At 34.4% G+C, this 22,323-nt stretch overlaps 1 protein-coding gene and 1 long non-coding RNA gene across 2 annotated transcripts; both read right to left on the minus strand.

The window, feature by feature from the left end:
• Window positions 1-4,541: 4,541 nt before the first annotated feature.
• LOC139490906 (Krueppel-like factor 7) lies at window positions 4,542-6,927 on the minus strand. Its single transcript, XM_071278047.1, has one exon. It carries the CDS (start codon window positions 6,020-6,022, stop codon window positions 5,096-5,098), a length of 927 nt encoding a protein of 308 aa, XP_071134148.1. The 5' UTR covers window positions 6,023-6,927; the 3' UTR covers window positions 4,542-5,095.
• Window positions 6,928-17,921: 10,994 nt separating this feature from the next.
• On the minus strand, window positions 17,922-21,257 carry LOC139491205 (uncharacterized). Its single transcript, XR_011656487.1, has 2 exons — window positions 20,493-21,257; window positions 17,922-20,053 (listed from the first exon to the last, which is right to left on the minus strand). It is a non-coding gene; the product is annotated as an uncharacterized lncRNA (long non-coding RNA).
• Between the last annotated feature and the right edge of the window lie 1,066 nt (window positions 21,258-22,323).

Genomic DNA, 22,323 nt, shown 5'->3' on the forward strand with positions numbered 1-22,323 from the left:
TTTTTCTGTAATGGCCCTGTTTTTTCTGTAATGGCCCTGTTTTTCTGTAATGGCCCTGTATTAATGCCCAGTTTGTCTGTATTAAGCCCAGTTAAGGATTTTTAAATAAAGTTAATAAAATTAAGTTGTAAAGAGTATAATACCTTTTTGTATTCTATTTAGTTTAGTAACCAGCAACCAACATTAAAGAACCATATAAAGGAATCACTGGTCATCCTGCTTTTCCACACATAACTTCATTCAACTTAATATTTTGGATATTTGGTATATTTAAAGCTTTATCATGGTGAAGTACAAATTATTCTTTTCAAACTAAACTGTCATTTAAAGAGTAAGAGATAAAATTGAGAATGGAAATGGGGAATGTGTCAAAGAGACAACAACCCGACCAAATAAAAAACAACAGCAGAGGGTCACCAACAGGTCTTCAATGTAGCGAGAAATTCCCGCACCCGGAGGCGTCCCTCAGCTGGCCCCTAAACAAATATATACTAGTCCAGTGATAATGAACGCCATACTAATTTCCAAATTGTACACAAGAAACTAAAATTAAAATAATACAAGACTAACAAAGGCCAGAGGCTCCTGTTGGCATCAAGTTGGCAGAGTACATCAAGTTGGCAGTAACACATACACTTTTGGTCAGTTGGTTAATAAATGTATTAAGAAATGGGTGTTTATATAATGGCCCTGTTATATGTCCTCGGTTAGTAATAATGGCCTCGGATGTCTGTAATGGCCCTCGGCGTTGCATCGGGCCATTACAGACTTCCTCGACCATTATTACAGACCTTGGAATATAACAGGGCCATTATAAAAACACCCATTCATTAATACTATAATAATAACTAAAGGTTCTGCAGTATACACTAGTATTTGACTAACTTCCCTTTTAATGTCTATCAAATATTATGGTTTAAAGATTGTCGTGATGAAAGTTGTCTTCATAAGCAGTATATATACCGGCGAATACCAGTTTGATTAAATTGATATGAGTAACTGAATTGCGTGCGTCCGTAATACATGGTTTGTGGGCCTTGGTCTTCAAATAAAAACGAAGACAAATAAATATTGACACATTTTGCATTTGCCGCATCCCAGAAGCTATTTGTTGTATACTTCTGTGAGATAAACAACCTTACTTTAACGAAAAGTCAATCGAATCCAAGGTTATCCATAGAAATGTAATTATCTGTTATTTCGTACAATACCATCTAAAAAGGACTTTAAGATGTAAAACAGTAATTTATGTTTTGCAATATGCTTGTTTACTATGTACAGATAGAAAACGTTAATAGATTTTTCACTTGATTTGTTTTGGTTGACATTAAAGTAAAAACGTTTAACCCATTAGCCATCAGTTATTTTGTATTTACCTCAAGAAAATTGGATAATAGTTTAGTGCTTTTGTAAGTTTTTCGTTTAATGGATTCGGTGTGTAATAAGAAACAAATTGCTTATGTATACTGAATATGTCAAGGGATTACACAGACATCATTTGTGACAGAAACTTTCTTATATCCACAACATGCAAAGAAATACACTGGTGTCAGGCCTAAAACCATGTTTGGACACATCATGTCAGTGGTTTGCAACAAATCTATGCAAAATATTTATCTTTATTCTTATTTTCTCAGAAAACAACATTTGAAGTTTGCACCATATCTAATCATATTTATACATTATCAAGCTCATATAAACTACCCCGTATAAATGTCGGGTAGATAAAGTTAAGGTCAAGCTTGTATCTTAAAATTGTCAAATGCTTTGAGGAAACCTACAATAGTAACAAGAATATATATGTTATATGCTTGTCACGTGTTTTTTCACCGAAAAGATAAAGACTAAAAGTATGCCATCAATAAGCACAATCATTCTTTAAAATAGAAATAATAGAAACACCAACAAATACCTATGGGGAGCCATTTAGATTTGTTTTGCATGTGACGGGATCATACACATGTAAGAGGTTGTGTTAAACAAATAATGTACTCAGTAACTTCCCTTTTGATATCGACAAACCACGAGATAAATTACAACAATACTAAATAAATGCTAGCAGTTACTGAAGGCAAGCTCAAAGTACTGAATTTGCTGAAACATCAATTATACTTCATTGCACTCTTGTAACGACCACTGCATGTATTTTAAAAAGCAAGTCATGTAAGTACATCATATATTGGTGGTTATTATTTTCATTAATCAAAGTTGCCACTTTTCGGCTCTCCCTTGGCACCATTTGCGAGTATGGTCTTGATGAAACGATGATAGTCCGTCGGAAGGGGACGATAAATGGCCGACCCGTGTTAAGAGAGAACCATATCTTTTGCACATTAAAGACACCCTTGTAGATTTGGAAAAAGAGCAGGTTAATGCCACTACAAGGCAGCACTCACACCCGCAAAGTGTAAAGGAATTAATATAAGTTGCAAAACTTGTTTCCCAATCCACTATAAATATATATGTTTAAACTAAAGTTGCCACTTAAGAGATTGTGTAGCATTAGCTTTTTTATATCATCGCTATTTTTTGCATTTTTCCTTTGATCTTTTTTTGTGATAATTTTCATATCATTCTACTCGCTTGAGATGGAAAATCATCGCTAGAAACTAAGGAGGCACGTGGTGTTGCTAAGGAAATTGACATGAAATTGACATCGTGGAGGTAAAATAGCGATAAACAGATTATCATTGGTCATCTCAACTCGATTGCATTTCTCGCTTTCGCCGTCCCGGCTCAAGCGAGAAAATCAATCTCGTTGAGATGATCAACGATAATCTATAACTTATAGCATGCCACTTGTTCAAGCAAGCAGTAATATGTCAATTTTTATTTTGAAAGACATATAAAAGATGGAAACAATATGAAGGGACTCTTGAAACAAACTAATCCGAAATTGTTTGATGTCTGACTAGCCCGGAGGCTGACATACTGACCCAATCATACATAATACTTCGTCTATATACTGTAAGCGTTTTAGATATCAGTGAGCCAGGACCCCCATGCAAATGTCTGACGACCTATTTTAAGACTAACTGGGTCTGTAATAAAAATTGTAGTACACCCACTATGCATATGATATAGAGAAATGATCAAAGACTTTTAATATAAAAGCGTAAGACCATCGCTTCCTCATTATTCAACTGATTTGACAAAAAAGAATCACCGGATAAGAGCGATTGTCAGATAACTGTTTTTTTTTCTTCCTGTTCTGATCATTTAGTTACTACATAATTTCAACTCTGATTGTTGTTTATTTATTCCTTGACTGAATATTGCATTGCTACATGAAATCAACCCTTATTGCTGTTTTGTCTTCCTGTACTGGACACTGCGTTGCTACATGAGATCAATCAGGATTACTGTTTAAGTCATCTTGTAATATGCATCGCCTTGCTGAATGAAATCAACACAAAATACAGCCACCGATATAAGCCTGTACATTGGACGGTGTGGTATGATATCAGCAGATTAAGTTATCTGAACTTGCTTTCAGACTAATAATTTTTAGCATTGATTGATAAAGTACTGATTTTCTATTTGCTTGAAGATTTTCCGTTTTGTTATATCCATACCATTTTTATCGAACCAAGGGCTTTTCTGTGCTAATTTTTCTTGGACATTCGTGTATGTCCTTTTAAAAATAAAATCTGCTTATTTATTACAGATTGTTGAACCCGTCATATGTTAATGTGTCCCTCACATGTCGAAACACTCATCAGTGCATGGCTGTTTGACTGTACTTGAATGTTTTTTTGTCAAATTGGAATCTACTACAAATGATATATTTTTCAACATACTACCTTCAACTTATTCATCACTTTTCTAGGCTGGGGATTTAAATATAAAAAAAACATACTTTTTATGTATGGACATTTGTCTTTAATTGTCGAAATTCGTGCAGAGACCTCTAAGTGTCCTTTTGTGTTGTCCTGCTTCTGTCTCATTGACGATTTATCCACATATTATATTGTTTACACCTAATTATCAGACTATTTTACACTCTAATGTCGACCACTGTACTTCTCAACTTAATTCTCGATAGATTCCATACATTCACGTTTTTTGTCCTGAATATGCATGAAATATTTGACGCTGGACCTTTAACAATAAAAAAATATATCACGTCCATGTCTTATATATCATTAGATACACACGATATCGTGCATTGTATATAATGAATTATTGAAACACGTGCATTTTGGACAAGATTAACATATGAAATATCCATGAACAGGAACACACGAAACACCAAAGACATCTCTTTTTTCTATATCGGTCTGCATGTGCATTATTGCATTAGCTCGTAATTTTTCTAATTGAATAGTTGCATAGATTTTATGTGTTTGTTTGTGCGTTTCCCCATTAAAAGATGACTAATATTTTACCTGTTAAATAATATAAAAACTTAAAATGTGACAACTAGATAAATGAAGTACAGTAAAATACTTTAAGTGTGACATATTTCCCACGTGTTAAATGTAATACTATATGCAAATAATACTAAGTAGTTTTCTGTTTAAAAGACACAAAACACTTCATTCAACAAAAATAATTTCTATTTAAAACAAATTCACATCAAATTGTCCTTTAAAAGTCAACATTTGTAAAATAGTTATAAAAGCACCAGTGTGTACTGAGTATAAAAATATAAACGGGGAATTCTACAATTATGAGACAACTTGATCATTGACCTTTTTCATCCGTGTCCATTGTCCAGCAATGTTTGATACGGTCAGGTAGTTTGATATGATAATAAAGGTCACTTTATAAATTTTACTAATATGGCATGTAAAACTTGCTGATTCTGATGTGGTCATTTTAAAGGGCCACCAGATTATGCTGCTAAGAGCTTCTGCAAGCATCCTTGTTTCCAAACTGGGACTCATCCGCACAAAAATGTGATTCAACTACAGCGTTCTGCTATTAAATATGCGACATTTAATGCTTGAGGCATATGTTACTTAAAAACTTATTTCCATAATCACTCATTTCCCACAAAAATGCATAGCCACGAAACAATGTTCACTTAACTGTTAAATAAAATATTGCACGAATCCACGGCCTATGTTAAAACTATTCTGACAGCTACTGGCTACCGCTTTCGATGAACTTTAAGATGTTTGGACAGATGGTCTGACCTTGAAAATCTCTTTTCACAAATTTTACACTGGTAAGGTTTTATTCCTGAATGAGATCGTTTATGTCGCGCTAATTCGTCTGAGCGCGAGAAGCGCCAGCCACATCCAGGCCACGTGCATTCAAACGGCTTCTCGCCGGTATGTCGACGCAAATGTGCTTTCAAATGAGAGCTTTTGCTGTACACTTTGTTGCACCCAGCGTACGTACAGTGATAAATTTTCTCCTCGTTTTTGTCTTTAGTTGCACTGTTTGCCCTTGGTGTAGAGGCTTTAATATTTCTCATTTTCACAGTGTTTAATAAACTTGATTGCGCTAGAAGAGAATTCGTTGCTAATGTAAACTGTGTGCGGTTGATATAAGATTTGTTTATATGTGTAAGCGTAGGTGATTTTAATGGCAATTCTATTTGGTATTCCTGAACAGTTGAACTACTTACTCCTAATGAATTTTTTGCTGCATAGTTGTGCATCAGGTTTTGAAGTCCAACACCTAATACTACAAAATCCTTTTCATTGTTTACAGTTCCGTTAGTTTCGTTAGCTCCAAAAACATCATCCGTAACTTTCTGTTCTACTACACTTATTTCAGCATCCGAGCTATCATTCTCGTTGATATGAAAATTGTTCAGATGCGAATGATCCTCACAAGAAATAGTTGGCATCACGGCTATTGTCTTTTCTAAACTATCCGCTAATCCCTGAGAAAACAAATATTCAAGATACATTTCATCGTCCATGCTGTCCGTACTCCAAACGCTAGACGGACTGCTACTCCTTTGACCCTCGGAGCCGATGTCTATTTCGTCGCCCGATGAATTTAGTCTCTGAAGGGTATATTGTTCTCTTTCTAAGCTTGACCATAAAGGCATAAAATCTTCCATTTTATATACATCCAACTTTGAAAGTTTTATAGTTTCACATATATTTTATTATTTGTCGTCTGCTTGACACGACTTCTTCCTTGAGGGTAAAAATGATATCGTACTATATTACAAACTATGTATGTACATAAAAGGTATGCTAGTATATGAATGAACTCAGTCACAGGAAGTACCTATGCTGGATTGGACGAGCAGTCACGAGGAGATTGTCACTTTTATATATACCCTATAAGTGGGTTTAATTCACTCATTAGCATACAATCCTGTCGGCAAAGATGTGAAGAGACTTGTTGAGAAAATAGGGTCAAAAGTCAAATGTCGACTTCATCCCCAGTCGCTATCTACATCATACATGTAAAACTTGATTAGAACGCATCGCCGTGATATCACCATTATTCAAATTCAAATAATAAATGTTGATAATTTCTATAATCACGTGAAATTACACGTCTGTACATTAATTTCTCATCAAAATCCAGTTTTTCATTCAGTTCGAATTTTAAGATAAAAAATATCAATGTTGTAAAACACCAAAAAAAGAAATAAAAAAATACCACGTTACACTTTAAATCCTCAATACTATCATGTGATGAATTTAATTCATTGATATTTTGGACAAATATTTCTAAAAATACACATTACAAATGTTCACGTTACTCTTATTTGTTATGTATTTAAAAATAACCGGTTGTATTACAAATGCCGGTGCAAGAAAAGACACACACCCCTCCAGTATATTTCCAATGCCAAAATATAGATTTCTGTAAATACATATTGAAGGTAGGACCACTAGACTTTCACATGTCAAAATAATGCAATTTAGGATGCAGTAGATCAGAACAAGCAGCACTATATGGTTTGTATGTGGTGTATACTACAAAACAAGCTATATTGATCAACAAATCAATACAAAATCAATGCATACGAGTAACAAAATCTGTAATCTTCTTTCAGTCGATTGAAAGACTTGTCATTCTGTAAGACATAATGCAATCTGATGAATCTGACTATTTTATGTCTCAAAACTACTATGGAAAAGTATGACAAATTAAAAACAAAATCCTTGTAAGTTCGTTTATTTCAAGGTTAAACAAATTTCCATAGCTGCATTATTTCTAGGTTAAATATTCTTTTTTTCGCACGAACAAAGATTATAAGGTTATAAGAAAATGGTTATTGTAATCAATGAATGTATCATTAAATATTTACTGATTAATCTAATTAATTGATTTGTTATCTCTTCATTTGTTTATTTATTTATCTTTCTTTTCATCTGCAATCTTATAACATTGGACTAAAACTAGTTATACAAATGTATTGGTTTTTCCGTCAAAGTTATAAGACTAAAGGTAACTGCGTTTGTATATATGTCCCTCATCCTTTATTATAAGATCGACCATGTCAATATTTGGACAATCTTGTCTCCGTCAAATCATCAATATTTAGCTTTTTCAATTTGTGAGGATGTAACATCAGTGGTCGAGTGACGTATCTTCCCATTCTTACATAATTTTTATTACTCTTTTGAATAAGCACTTTGGAGATGATAACTAACCTCGTTGGTATAGTACCTTCAGTTTGTCTATACCAAAAACATGTCACATAGTTCTACATTTTGCACGTTTTGGTGCTCATTATACGGACAAATCATATAAGTAAAACTCTGAATAAATATGAGGTGTAAGAACCCGACAACACACAAACACATACATACACATACATACACACACACACACACACAAAGTTTGCTATAAACATAGCGGTCTTCATAGATTACAAGTACCATATGTCCACTTCCGAATTTAATTTCAGCATATATCTTTCCCCATTATATCCAATCAAAAGTTGCAACTTTTAATTTAACTCAAATACTTTTTGCAGTACAAACACACAATATAGATTGTTGAGAGGGAAATAGAAAGATCATAACTCCAAAGCCTGAAAAATTGAGACGAAGCCGAGATGTACGATATTGTATAACACACATCTACAACTAAAGAGGATACTGATTTGAACAGGGGCACAATATCATATATATGATATAGCTGGTTGAATACTTTTTTTGTGGAAATACATTTTCCCATTTTTATACGCCCGTCAAAATTTTGACGGGACGTATTATGGTATACAAATGTCCGGTGTCCGTCCGTCCGTCCGTCTGTCTGTCCGTCTGTCCGTCCGTCTGTCCGGCGTAAACATGTCGCACCGTAACTTGAGAACGACTTATCCAAATTTCATGAAACTTAATATAGTTGTTTCTTATGATGGTCAAATGATCTGTATACTTTTTGGTGAAAATAAGATTTACACTTTTTGAGTTATGGCACTTTGTAACTAAAACAGGGGTGTGCTTTTTTTCACATGTCGCACCGTATCTCAAAAACATTTCTTGATTATGGCTTAAAACTTTACACACTTCTTAGTTATATTAATCTTAATATCTGTATACTTTTTGGTGATGATTCAAAATTTCATTTTTGAGTTTTTGAGTATTTTGTAAAAAAGGGGGAGGGTTTTTTTACATGTCGTGCCGTATCTCAAAAACGATTTATGATTATTGCTTAAAACTTTACACACTTCTTTGTTATATTAATCTAAAGATCTGTATACTTTTTGGTGATGACTCAAAATTTTATTTTTGAGTTATTGAGTATTTTGTAAAAAAGGGGAGGTTTTTTTTTACATGTCCCGCCGTGTCTCAAAAACAATAAATGGTCATTGCTTAAAACTTCCTCAGAAACTGTTTATGATTATTGCATAAAACTTCCACACAAGACGTCGGGCGTATCATGCGCTCATGGCGCAGCTGTTTATCATAATCTACTGTAAACGAGATGACAAAACGTACAACTAAAACTCTTTATTCAGGGTGCAAATAACTTTAGTATTAGTGCATACATGTATTTATTTATACGCAGTTTGCTGAGCTATGATTATAGACGTAGCTACCCTTTAAAGAAACAGTAGATTATATTACCGACAGAGGCATGAGAGGGAGGGTTTTGCGACACCTTCACATACGGTTCATACTTAATTTCAAGTTTTAAAATTAGAATGTCATTCTAAAATATGCTGGAAAACGGGAATAATAAGTAGACATGACTGGATAAGCTGACACCAAGCTAAAACGACAGTAAATTTTGTTCTCTGGTTACATTTATGCATTGGAAATTGCCTTTTTTACTTTTCAAATTCATTCATGTGAAAAAAATCAATGACTTCACAGATACGTTTGGCTAGTTCTATCACATGATAAAAATACTGTTGCTTTTATAAAGTTATATAATTGATGTACCTAAATACGTTGGATTTTTGTACTGATTAATAGCATATTCTGAGAAAGCATGTTTTTTTTAAAGAATTTAAAGTAACTTTGGACTATCTTCAAGTGATTGCAAGTACTCTTAGATCGGTGCTATGTGTCATTTCTCTTCGGTCAATGTTATGTGTGAAGTTCTTTCCAAATGACAGCTGCATGAAATAAGAGGATTAAAAACTCTACTTGCCCAAAGTTAAAATTCTGTAATTTAGTGGCTGTCGTTGGTTGTCTGTGAAGATATTTGTGTATAATAGATATAGAAAGATGTGGTGTGAGTGCCAATGAGACAACTCTCCATCCAATAGATATAGGAAGATGTGGTGTGAGTGACAATGAGACAACTCTCCATCCAATAGATATAGGAAGATGTGGTGTGAGTGCCAATGAGACAACTCTCCATCCAATAGATATAGGAAGATGTGATGTGAGTGCCGATGAGACAACTCTCCATCCAAATAACAATTTAAAAAAGTAAACCATTATAGGTCAATGTACGGCCTTCAACACGGAGCCTTGGCTCACACCGAACAACAAGCTATAAAGGGCCCCAAAATTACTAGTGTAAAACCATTCAAATGGGAAAACCATGCAACGGTCTAATCTATATAAAATAACAAAAACGAAAAACGAGAAACACGTATAAATTACATAAACAAACGATAACTACTGTACATCAGATTCCTGACTTAGGACAGGTGCAAACATTTGCAGCGGGATTGAACGTTTTAATGGATCGAAACTCTCTCCCTTTTTCCGAAACAATAGCATAACATCACAACATAGAAAAACACACATTAAAATGTCAATTGGCAGGCTTAACTCAATCAAAAAAACGTACATTAATACACTATAAACGAATAAATTCGATCTGCGATATCTGAATGCAAATGCACAGTTAATAAAATATTAGAGACAAACATTCAAGGCCGAAAAGCAAACAAACAATTCCAAACAAAGCCAGTTTTAACATTAATAAGGTTATTGTTATTCAAGTCTTTTTTTCATTGTTTAGAATTGTGCATTGTCAGAGCATTTTATAGCTTAGCATACGGTATGTGTTTTGCTCATTGTTGGCGGATGTGACAATCATACCACATCTCTTTTATTTATTTTTTATATGTGTGGTTCTTAGTAGATGTCATACATGCAACGTAATGAAAGATGCTGAAAGATATACGATCTTTCATATATTGATAGATATATAGATTGTTTCTTGGTATTCAACACAACTCTCAGCACACTTTGATATAGGAAGTTGATGAAACCCAGTGGCGGATGCAGGAATTTTCGAAAGGGGGGGTGCTAGCCCAGGGCAAAGGGGGGGTGCAAAACATATGTCCCGATTCAAATGCATTGATCGGCCAAAATAAAGGGGGGGTGCGCACCCCCGGAACCCCCCCTCTGGATCCGCCACTGAAACCGGAGTGCCCGTGGACAGCGAATTGAAAATTACTGTAGATAGGTCATGACATTCTGAACATGTGTTTGCCTTTCTCCCATCTATTATAGTTTTTTTTTTTTTTTTTTTTTTTTTTTTAGATATAAGACAATACTTTACATTTTATCACTATGTTCTTGTCGGTTAGTAGGCAGGACCATCGGACATATATTTGTTTATAAAGCTAGATACTGCTACTCTGGAAATGATCATGTATGAAGTTGTATGAAGTTCTGTTCCGAACCAAGACATTTAGAGAAGATTTTGGTAAAAGTAAAGGGACGACGACAGGCGCCAAAAGAATTCGATAGCTCACACTGTTTCTTTTAGGCGGGTGTGCCAAAAAAAAAGAAGATTTTTTTCCATGCCAAAAAAAGAAGAGTCTTTTCCATGGCAATGCGAGACTGTGTGAAAATTACATTAAAAATACATGTTAAACCTGATATACTTGTAATTTATTAAGTTTGATACAAGTTTTGAGGGTGATTTCGCAATAGGATATCAAATTTAAACAAGTTTATCATTAAGTGGTATATCATATTCTTGTATTAGGCTCGCGTAATTTGTGTATCGTATTAATTTCTGTCCAATTAAGTTGTGATGTTGACGACATCAGATTCTATTGGTTCGATGACACCAGGCTCTCCGAATAACGACCCCCTCTTTATTATGTATGTAGGTTCAATATTAGTGCGTTGTACCACTTCGGAAAGCAATAACAAAGTCAAGGACCCATATAGTGCAAAATATCTATCTTACTTCATTTGAATCTGGATGTGATTAGATCTGTAATTTGACAGAGACCAATGATTGTAATGATAATTTACGATACAAATTCGAATGCACCAGATGCGCATTCTAGATGCTCGAAGCAGTCATAAATATTTAAAAACATAAATAGGATAACTATGCCATACAAATCTTGAACTGTATCCTGGAAAAGTTGTTTTAGACAAATTGTCACGTCTGTGGTTTATCATGATAAATGTCACAACATAGGCGGATTTAAGATGTTCTTGTCTATGTTTCAAAATAACAAGCTTTTTAAAAGCCTGTATTTAATTTATAGTATAACAAGTGGCGAGAATATTGAGTCTACCCTTAATTAATAATACATGTAGATAGTTAACGGAACTTAACGAACAGAAAACAAGAGTGCACACCCTGAAATGTCTCGCATTCTTTACTAACGATTGATATTATGTTGATAGTCCTATAATTGGAAAGCTTTACTTCAATATTACATAAACTTAACATGATCCAAGAAAATGAGGGCAAGGTCATATAAACCAAACAGATACATGTACACCTTACAACCATTCACCGGCAATACACTAAATATAGTTGACCTATTGCTAATAAATTCGAAGAAATCAACTTAACTATGTATTGGCTTCCGAAGCTACACAAAACCCCTTACAAATATAGATTTATTTCGTCTTCAAGCCATTGTTCAACTACTAAATTGTCTATTCTTCTTACCAGCACACTTGGCACAATTAAAAACCTAGCTGATAATAAATTGTTCAAATAAGGCCTTCGAAAATAGTGGAATAAATTACTTTTGGAGTGTCAAGAACTCGTTGGAAGTACTAGATAAATTGCATGCGTATATTGGTGATTTTGAATCTGTTCAAAGTTTTGATTTTTCTACCCTGTATACCACATTGCCTCACATTCTCATTAAGAAAAAATTCACACACCTAATTAAATGGGCATTCAAAAAATCTGAATGTGATTATATATGTTCAAACTCTTTTAGGTCAGTTTTTAGTAGCAATAAACAAAAAAACTATGTTAATTGGACATGCTTTGATACTATATATGCCCTTGAATTTTTACTAGATAACATTTTTGTTCGCTTTGGGGATTCCGTATATCGTCAGATTATCGGAATTCCAATGGGGACTAACTGTGCACCACTTATTGCGGACCTGTTTTTGTATTGTTGTGAGTTACAATTTATGACAAAAATAAGCAAAGACCCATCAAAACAACATCTGATAAACAAATTTAATAATACTTTTAGATATTTGGATGATATTTTGGCTCTCAATAATGACGACTTCAGTATGTATATTAATGAAATTTATCCTGTTGAACTTACTTTAAATAAAGCTAATACTAACAATGACCACTGCCCTTTTCTCGATCTCGATATCTATATCACTAATGGAAAGCTGAATACTAAAATTTATGATAAAAGGGATGATTTTTCATTTCCTATCGTTAATTATTCGTTTTTAGATGGTGACGTTCCCTTGTCACCATCTTACGGTGTTTATATATCTCAACTTGTACGATTCGCTCGTGTATGTAACAATGTTTTAGATTTAAACGAGAGAAATTTATGTATTACTGAAAAATTATTACACCAGGGTTTTCGATATCACAAACTAGTCAAAACATTTACTAAATTTTATCATCGGTATAAAGACATCATTTGTAAATATAGCTTAACATGCAGACTTCTAATACGTTCAGGTATTTCAAATCCAATTTCTTATGGAAATATTCTTTATAAAGCACAAAGGTGTCAGTATTCACCTCAGAACTTACAAAACCTTTGAATAGACTTATTAAGAAGGGATATAATTACGATACTGTTGTCAAGTCATTAAAGATTGCATATTTTGGCGTTAATATTGAGTCACTGATAAGGTCTTTGCATCGGAACTAAACACATTTATTCTAAAAACAGTTGTTGGCATGACACGGGTTATGTTCTTCTCATATATGTTATGATGGTATGATACTAAACCCCTAACGGGAAGGATTGTGCCTGATGTTCATATGATGAAATCATAATCTTTCAGTCAGTTTAATTGAAGTCTGGAGCTGGCATGTCAGTTAACTGCTAGTAGTCTGTTGTTATTTATGTATTATTGTCATTTTGTTTATTTTCTTTGATTACATCTTCTGACATCAGACTCGGACTTCTCTTGAACTGAATTTTAATGTGCGTATTGTTATGCGTTTACTTTTCTACATTGGTTAGAGGTATAGGGGGAGGGTTGAGATCTCACAAACATGTTTAACCCCGCCGCATTTTTGCGCCTGTCCCAAGTCAGGAGCCTCTGGCCTTTGTTAGTCTTGTATTATTTTAATTTTAGTTTCTTGTGTACAATTTGGAAATTAGTAGGGCGTTCATTATCACTGGACTAGTATATATTTGTTTAGGGGCCAGCTGAAGGACGCCTCCGGGTGCGGGAATTTCTCGCTACATTGAAGACCTGTTGGTGACCCTCTGCTGTTGTTTTTTGTTTTTCATTTGGTCGGGTTGTTGTCTCTTTGACACATTCCCCATTTCCATTCTCAATTTTATTAACCAAGAAAACTGATTATTGACCAATGAACCATGAAAATGAGGTCAAGGTCAGATGTATCATGTCAGAAAGACATGTTCAGCTTTCAATACTTCCATACAACAAATATAGTTGACCTATTTCTTATAGTTTTGTTTAAGAAAAACAGACAAAAACACAAAAACTTAACACCGAGCAATGAACCGTGAAAATGAGGACAAGGTCAAATAAAACATGCAAGACTGACATGTACATAATAAAATATTTCTATACACCAAATATAGTTGACCTATTGCATATAGTAATAGAAAAGAAAACCACATCGCAAAAACTTAACTTTGGTCAGTGAACCATGAAAATGAGTGTAAAGGTCAGATGACATCTGCTAGCTAGACATGTACACTTTACAACCATTCCATACACCAAATATAGTAGACCTATTGCATTAAGTATAAGAACTAGAGGCTCTCAAGAGCCTGTATCGCTCACCTGACTCTACTTGGGTTTTTGAAATCATATAAAAACAGATAAAATTTCCCACTGGCAGCCATCTTGGATGATGGATCAGCTACAAAGTAACAACACTTGGTCAGCACCTCATGAGGAACATTTAAGCCATGTTTGGTTTCATTCCATTCAGTGGTTCTCTAAAAGATGTCATTTGTATGCATTTCCCAAGGGTCCTATGTTAAACTAAGTCCCCCCGTTGGCGGCCATCTTGGATGATGGATCAGCTACAAAGTGACAACACTTGGTCAGCACCTCATAAGGAACATTTATGCCATGTTTGGTTTCATTCCATTCAGTGGTTCTCTAAAAGAAGTCATTTGTATGAATTTCCCGTAGGGTCCGATGTTAAACTAAGTCCCCCGCTGGCGGCCATCTTGGATGATGGATAGGCTACAAAGTAACAACACTTGGTCAGCACCTCATAAGGAACATTCATGCCATGTTTGGTTTCATTCCATTCAGTGGTTCTCTAGAAGTCATTTAAAAATAAAATTTAGAATGGAAATGGGGAATGTGCCAAAGAGACAACAACCCGACCATAGAGCAGACAACAGCAGAAGGTCACCAACAGGTCTTCAATGCAACGAGAAATTTTCGCACTCGGAGCCGTCCTTCAGCTGGCCCCAAACGAATATATACTGGTTCAGTGATAATTTGTATGCATTTCCCATAGAGTCCTATGTTAAACTAAGTCCCCCGCTGGCGGCCATTTTGGATGATGGATCGACTACAAAGTAACAACACTTGGTCAGCACCTCATAAGGAACATTCATGCCATGTTTGGTTTCATTCCATTCAGTGATTCTCTAGAAGATGTCATTTGTATGCATTTCCCATAGGGTCCTATGTTAAACTAAGTCCCCCGCTGGCGGCCATTTTGGATGATGGATCGGCTACAATGTAACAACACTTGGTCAGCACCTCATAAGGAACATTCATGCCATGTTTGGTTTCATTCCATTCAATGGTTCTCTAGAAGAAGTTCAATATGTAAAAAGTTAACGACGACGACGGACGACAGACGACGGACGCCAAGTGATGAGAAAAGCTCCGAGCCAGGTGAGCTAAAAACAGACCAAAAACACAACCAGATGTTCTATGCTTTATACGACCACTGAGGTGGAACACTGAACAATTTGGGCAAGTATGGACACAACATTTAAGCTTGATACAGCTCTGAATTTGGATTGTTTTTAAATAGTTGACACAGCATAGGTTTCTGACACAGAATTAATGTGGTTTTATGCACTTTAGAAAATTGTTTGCTTTTGAACAAAACACTATGCTGTTGAATATTAATCCCGTCAAAAATATTTGAAGAAATTTTTATTTTTAATTTCTGAAATGAGAAAATTGTACGCTGACAACGCAGAAGACGACAACATCATCAAACATTTTTTGCCATCATATAAAAACTTGAATAGAAAATGAGGTCAAGGTCTATGGAAGTATACAAGAACTATTGCTTATATTCTCTGAGATATTGACTTGACCACCAATACTTAACTTGTTCACTGATCCATGAAATCAGGTCCAGGTCAAGTGAAAACTGTCTTACGGGCATGAGGACCTTGCAAGGTTACACACATACCAAATCTAGTTATCTATTACTCATAATAAGAAAGAAAATATCTTGACTTTTCAAGGTCCATGGAAATGTGACGAAAGGAAACTTCGTAACATGAGGCATCTATATACAAAGTATGAAGCATCCAGGTCTTCCACCTTCTAAAATATAAAGCTTTTAAGAAGTTAGCTAACGCTGCCCTAGTTGCAGCTGTCACCGGATCACTATCCCTATGTTGAGCTTCCTGCGACAAAAGTTGAAGGCTTGACAAATACCTTTTGATATTTATTTCATCTTTTGGATGTGTTTGCTTACTTGTAGAAGTTTTCTCCATGTACTTATTAAGGATTTGTATACTACTATGTATAATTGTCCTATTGTTTTAACTAAATGAAATTGATAAGGTGGTTTTAGAGGATGATTTTTAATAAAAGAGTGAACATGCATGGACTAATACAACAGACACCACGACTTGAAGTGATTACAAAAGCTCACTTTCCCCATATTCCATCATTTCCATGTGAGCTAAAATCATAACATGCATTTATCAGTTATCAGTACACCTCACAATAAAGTGTATGTAGATAACAATGACCTAATCAAAATCCATAAGTAAGAAAAAAATACAGACAGACATAATGACTTAAGGTGGTACCCAACACTTTCACTAAAATTAATTTGGCTTGTTTAATTTTCATAAAAGGAGTAAGTTCGGTAAGTGCCATATTTGGCCCCAATTATAAAGTTCATGGTTACAAGACAATAATTGTTTTAAGTTGCCTTAAAGACATGTGAGAATGTTAAACAGAGCTGTTTTTGTCAAAGTTTAATTCTAACACGTTGATTTTTACATCCCAAAAAGGTCAAGATGAGGGATTTTGGTGAAATTTGACAAAATCAACTGGATTTCAACTAAATAAAGGACCAGGAAACATAGAGCGCATGCGTCGACAAGCTTCATATTCAAACAAGACATGTTAAATGTCTTCACAAACATTATTTTAAAAGATCTTTGTTGTCGACGTATGCGCTCTATGTTTCCTGTCAAATAATCTTTAGAAATTTACCCATTTTCATTGATTTTTTCGTAAAAAATCAATATGAGTACAACTTGTGACGTCATAATGAAACGCAGAAACGTAAAATTTTCAACAAAATGGCTTATATCCTATCTAGTCAATGTATTAACTATAATTTATCGTGATATTAGTCAATAAATTCCAATTTGAAATTTACGCTAAAAAAGGGGGCCATTTTAGGACCTTATCGACATACTCCTTTTGCCAAAGTATTAACTTTGACACTTTAACAAAAATATAAAAATTTAAAAAATTTTGAACCAACCGTTTTGTCAGAAAAATTACACTGGTTATATAGCAATTTGACAAACACCAATTTTGATCATTGAGAAGCTTAATATTCTGTTTACAACACAATGTAATTAAAACGTTTAGCTGACTTTACAGAGTTATCTCCCTGTAGTGTTAGGTACCACCTTAAGGAAAAATGTTACTGACAGGCAAACAAAAAACAGACTTACCAATACAAACACTAAAATCAAAGCGCGAAAGCGCTGTAAAGGCAGTTAATTACAGGTTGTGTGTATTTCTAGTCGTTATATCATTATCTTCCATAGAACAGAGGTGGTTTGTAGTATTTAAGATTTAGAGTTCTCTTGTGCCTAGTTCACCTATATCTATAGTCTACTGTTTACAGTATATTTTCTGTACCTCGCCATGAAATGCATTTTTAAGACATAAGAACTTTTCCTTTTTAATGTAAATAAAACTATTTTTAATTATTGATTATATACACATATTCAATTACTCCTATCCTATGAAAAATAATTCACAAAGATTGACTAGTCTCCGTTCTGTGTGTATTGCTAGAACATCAAGTAACATAATGGTTAATGTACATAGTAACATGTCAACTCTTTTGAAGACGAACTTTTTTTAAATTCTCCCTCCAAGCAAAATTATTTTTCAGTATAAACATGATAAAGTTATCTACCTGTATTAATGACCTAGAGACTCTCAAGAGCCTGTGTCGCTCACCTTGGACGGTCTATGTGCATATTAAACAACGGACACATATAAAATGACAAAATTGTGTTTTTGATGATGGGGATGTGTTTGTAGATCTTTCTTTACTGAACATTCTTGGTGCTACAATTATCTCTATCTATAATAAACATGGCCCAGTATTTACAGTTGAAAATATTTTTTAAAAATTAACCAAAAATACAAAAATTTATGAAAATTGTTAAAAATTGACTATAAAGGGCAATAACTCTTTAAGGGGTCAACTTAAAATTTTGGTCATATTGACTTATTTGTAGATCTTACTTTGCAGAACATTATTGCTGTTTACAGTTTATCTCTATCTATAATAAAATTTAAGATAATAACCAAACTCTACAATATTTCCTTCAAATTACTAATTTGGGGGCAGCAATCCATCAACGGGTTGTCAGATTTGTCTGAAAATTCCTGGGCAGATAGATCTTCACTGAAGAGACAATTTCACCCTATGTCAGATTTGCTCCAAATGCTTTGGTTTCAGAGTTATAAGCCAAAATCTACATTTTACCTGTATGTTCTATTTTTGGCCATAGTGGCCATCTCGGTTGGTTGACCGGGTCTAACCACACATTTTTTAAATTAGATACCGCAATGATGATTTTGGCTAAGTTTGGTTAAATTTGGCACAGTAGTTTCAGAGAAGATTTTTTGTAAAAGTTTATGGACGACGAAACCAAGTGATGAGTCAGGTCAGGTGAGCTAAAAAGGAGTTTTTAATCAAGGTAACAATGACATCTGGTGGCCATAAAAGCTGTCTCATTAGCATTTTAACCACTTCCCATATTTGCTTTTAAGACAATAGAAGAAAATTATTCAATGCAAAAACAAAACTTACTTGTAAATATGAAATTCTCTTTACAGTATGAGTTTTTCTCATTGTTGGAGATTGTACAGTAGTACAGTCCTGTAACTGCTTATACCCATTTCTTATCCCCTTTAGTTTGATAAACTCACAGAATATCATATATTTACATTGTGCCACATCTCCTTATTTTTATATGCATTACAATAACATGAACAATTGTAATTCAAATCTATATATCAAAGCAAAATGAATTTCACTACTTTCATTCATGCATCCTTTGGAAAAATATAAGTTCTAAAATGACACAATATATGTTTATTTATATAAAAATAATATTTAGTTTTCGACTCTTAACAGGTATAAACAAGAATGTGTCCCCAGTACACGAATGCCCACTCGCACTATCATTTTCCATGTTCAGTGGACCGTGACATTGGGGTAAAAACTCTAATTTGGCATTAAAATTAAAAAGATCATATCATAGGGAACATGTGTACCAAGTTTGAAGTCGATTGGACTTCAACTTCATCAAAAATTACCTTGATCAAAAACTTTAACCTGAAGAGGGACAGAAGGACGGACGAACGGACGAACAGACGAACGGACGCACAGACCAGAAAACATAATGCCCCCCTACTATCGTAGGTGGGGCATAAAAATGCACAGCTGTGTCATGATTTGTGAAATCTGTGCTGAAAACATAGGCATTTATGGTGTTTGAGTAATTCCATCTGTGAAGCTCAACATTAGCTCGTCAGTTGGTGGTGGACAGTTATAAATCTTTCCTGCAGGATGATCTGTTCAGGAAAACCAATTTCACAAATCAAAACTTTCCTCTAGATTTCTCCTACAATATTCATCCAGTTTAGTTCTTTTGGTTTAACGGGACACCGTCCTGATTTTTAATTTTGTAAACCATTCAGTCTCTTGCTTACAAATGGTGCATGAAAATAGGATGGGAATGCATGGCAGTAGACAAGTCTCTATAAAGTGGGTATGTGCCCTGAAAAAAGTTTTATAACATTAGCTTTTTTGAAACTTGTGAAAGACTTGTGCAACACACATACCTAAATAACTATAACATAGGTGGAGAGCATCATTCATGTCAATGTTTTGTTCCTGTTTACATTGTCATTGATATTTTTCAAGAAAGCCCGAGGCATAGCTCATGAATTCTTGTCATTACAACCGAATTTACATAATGACTGCTAAAATAATTATCAGTATAATATATCTCTTGTAGAAAAACCATACAATTGTAGTATTAACCAAAAAATGTCAAACAGATGATATTGAATCGTAATCCCAAAAGTTATGACGTCTTGAATTCACCCCCCTTTTTATTCTAAAACGATAATTGCGGTTGCAAACAGACTTTGGTTTACTTGCATGGCGATTATATAAATAACAGTATATATTTCTTAAAGAAAATAAAGTTCTACCATGAATAGTTTCCTGAACGTAGTCGTTTTCAGTAAAATGTGCCTTGCAAACAACAGCTGATTGATATGGGTTCTACGATTGCATCGCACATGACAATCTACGTTTGAGCCAAGGCGTTGATCCAACTTTTCCTTCTTATTAAGTCATTTAGAAATGCAAGTCCTCCTCTTAAATGACACACAGGTACACACCAACAAGGATTAGGCATCGTTAATTGTGTGATTGTTTTGCAGTGCAAAAACGGAAGTTGAGGACGGAACTGACTGGTCTCACTAATAAGAGACAAGAAGAATTTTAGAGACAAACAGCGACAAGAAGTTTAATTTAGTGACGAAGCGACAATAACTAACAAGGGACAAGCGAATCGTAATTCTCTCACGAGGCTATTCTCATTTGATGTGATAGGGTGAAGCTACACCTATCAAATATGTCCCTATGAAAAAGAAGAATTTCACTGTTAGAAAGGAAATGATATTCAGGGGCGGATCCAGCCATTTTAAAAGGGGGGGTTCCCAACCCAGAGTAAAGGGGGGGTTCCAGCTATATGCTCCCATTCAAATGCATTGATCGGCCAAAAAAAAGGGGGGGTTCCAACCCCCGGAACCCCCCCCCCTCTGGATCCGCGCCTGATATTGCATGGTTTTGATTCAATAAATTCTTTAAAAGGAAATTGAAATTTTTTTGTTTTGATGGCCAATTTTTAGCGTGTGCATAAAATATATTTTTTTTTATATCTAATAAAAACTAATCCCTTTCTTCTTAATAAAAACATATTTTTATCTATCAATGTGCAGTAATATAAAAAATGTTTTATAACCGCCCCTATAATAAAAAATAATGCATGTTTTTTTTAATATCTATGGGGAATAAGTTGTTGCAATGACATTTTTTTTATTTATTTATAGTCGCTATATAGTCTTCTTGACGCTTCTTCTCGCTAAAATAATTATATTGTCGCTTCTTATCGCTATTTTAATTTTATTGTCGCTTCTTATCACTTTTTGACGCTTCTTGTCTTTAATTAGTGGAACCCTATTCAGGAACGATAATTTCATATTTTACATAACTGAGACCGAAATAACTATAACGTCATACGGCTTCACGTACAGAAATACTTTAAATTGTATATTATGCAATATAATTCACGGTCAGTCGACTTTTAATTATAATATCATGTTATATCAACGAGTGAAATGATTTTAAAATATCTTTAGATCGCAAATAGTACTCGAAATTGAACGGACCTCTTTCCACACGGAATTCGAATAATGATAGTTTGTAATCAGATTGACTGCTTATAATGCAAAAGACATAAACAGATTTTTAAAACGAACAATACACACTGATCGTTTCTTTATTTCCCAATGTAAATGAAAGGAACAAAAACCAATACATACCACAAAAAGTAGAGGAGAAATTTAAACATTTCCGGATCTATTTCTTGCAAAATGACCCCCAGCAAAGATTAGCGTAAGGAAAGATGAACCTCATGACTTGAAAGTCAGGCCTTAAAGCACTGCCTTTAAAAACTAGGGTTGGGTGATGAGGCGGCCCCAACTCAGGTTCTCCAATAAGATAAGCACAGCCAGACCTAACAGTATGGACTTTCATCATCTTGACCATGATCAGTAAAACATTAGGTGATAGGTTAAATAATGGGATGTTGTTCAACATATTTTCTGGCCAACAAAAACAGAATGCACATGATGAAATTCATTGGACAAGAGCTGACATTGCCCACACATGAAAACCTGCAATTCATTCATTATTTGGATGGAACGAATGGAATGGACGGATTGAAATAGCTTCTACTGGACTCATGATGACAAG

The sequence above is a fragment of the Mytilus edulis genome, chromosome 1 (genome assembly GCF_963676685.1).
Source record: "Mytilus edulis chromosome 1, xbMytEdul2.2, whole genome shotgun sequence".
In the NCBI taxonomy this organism is placed as follows: Eukaryota; Metazoa; Mollusca; class Bivalvia; order Mytilida; family Mytilidae; genus Mytilus; species Mytilus edulis.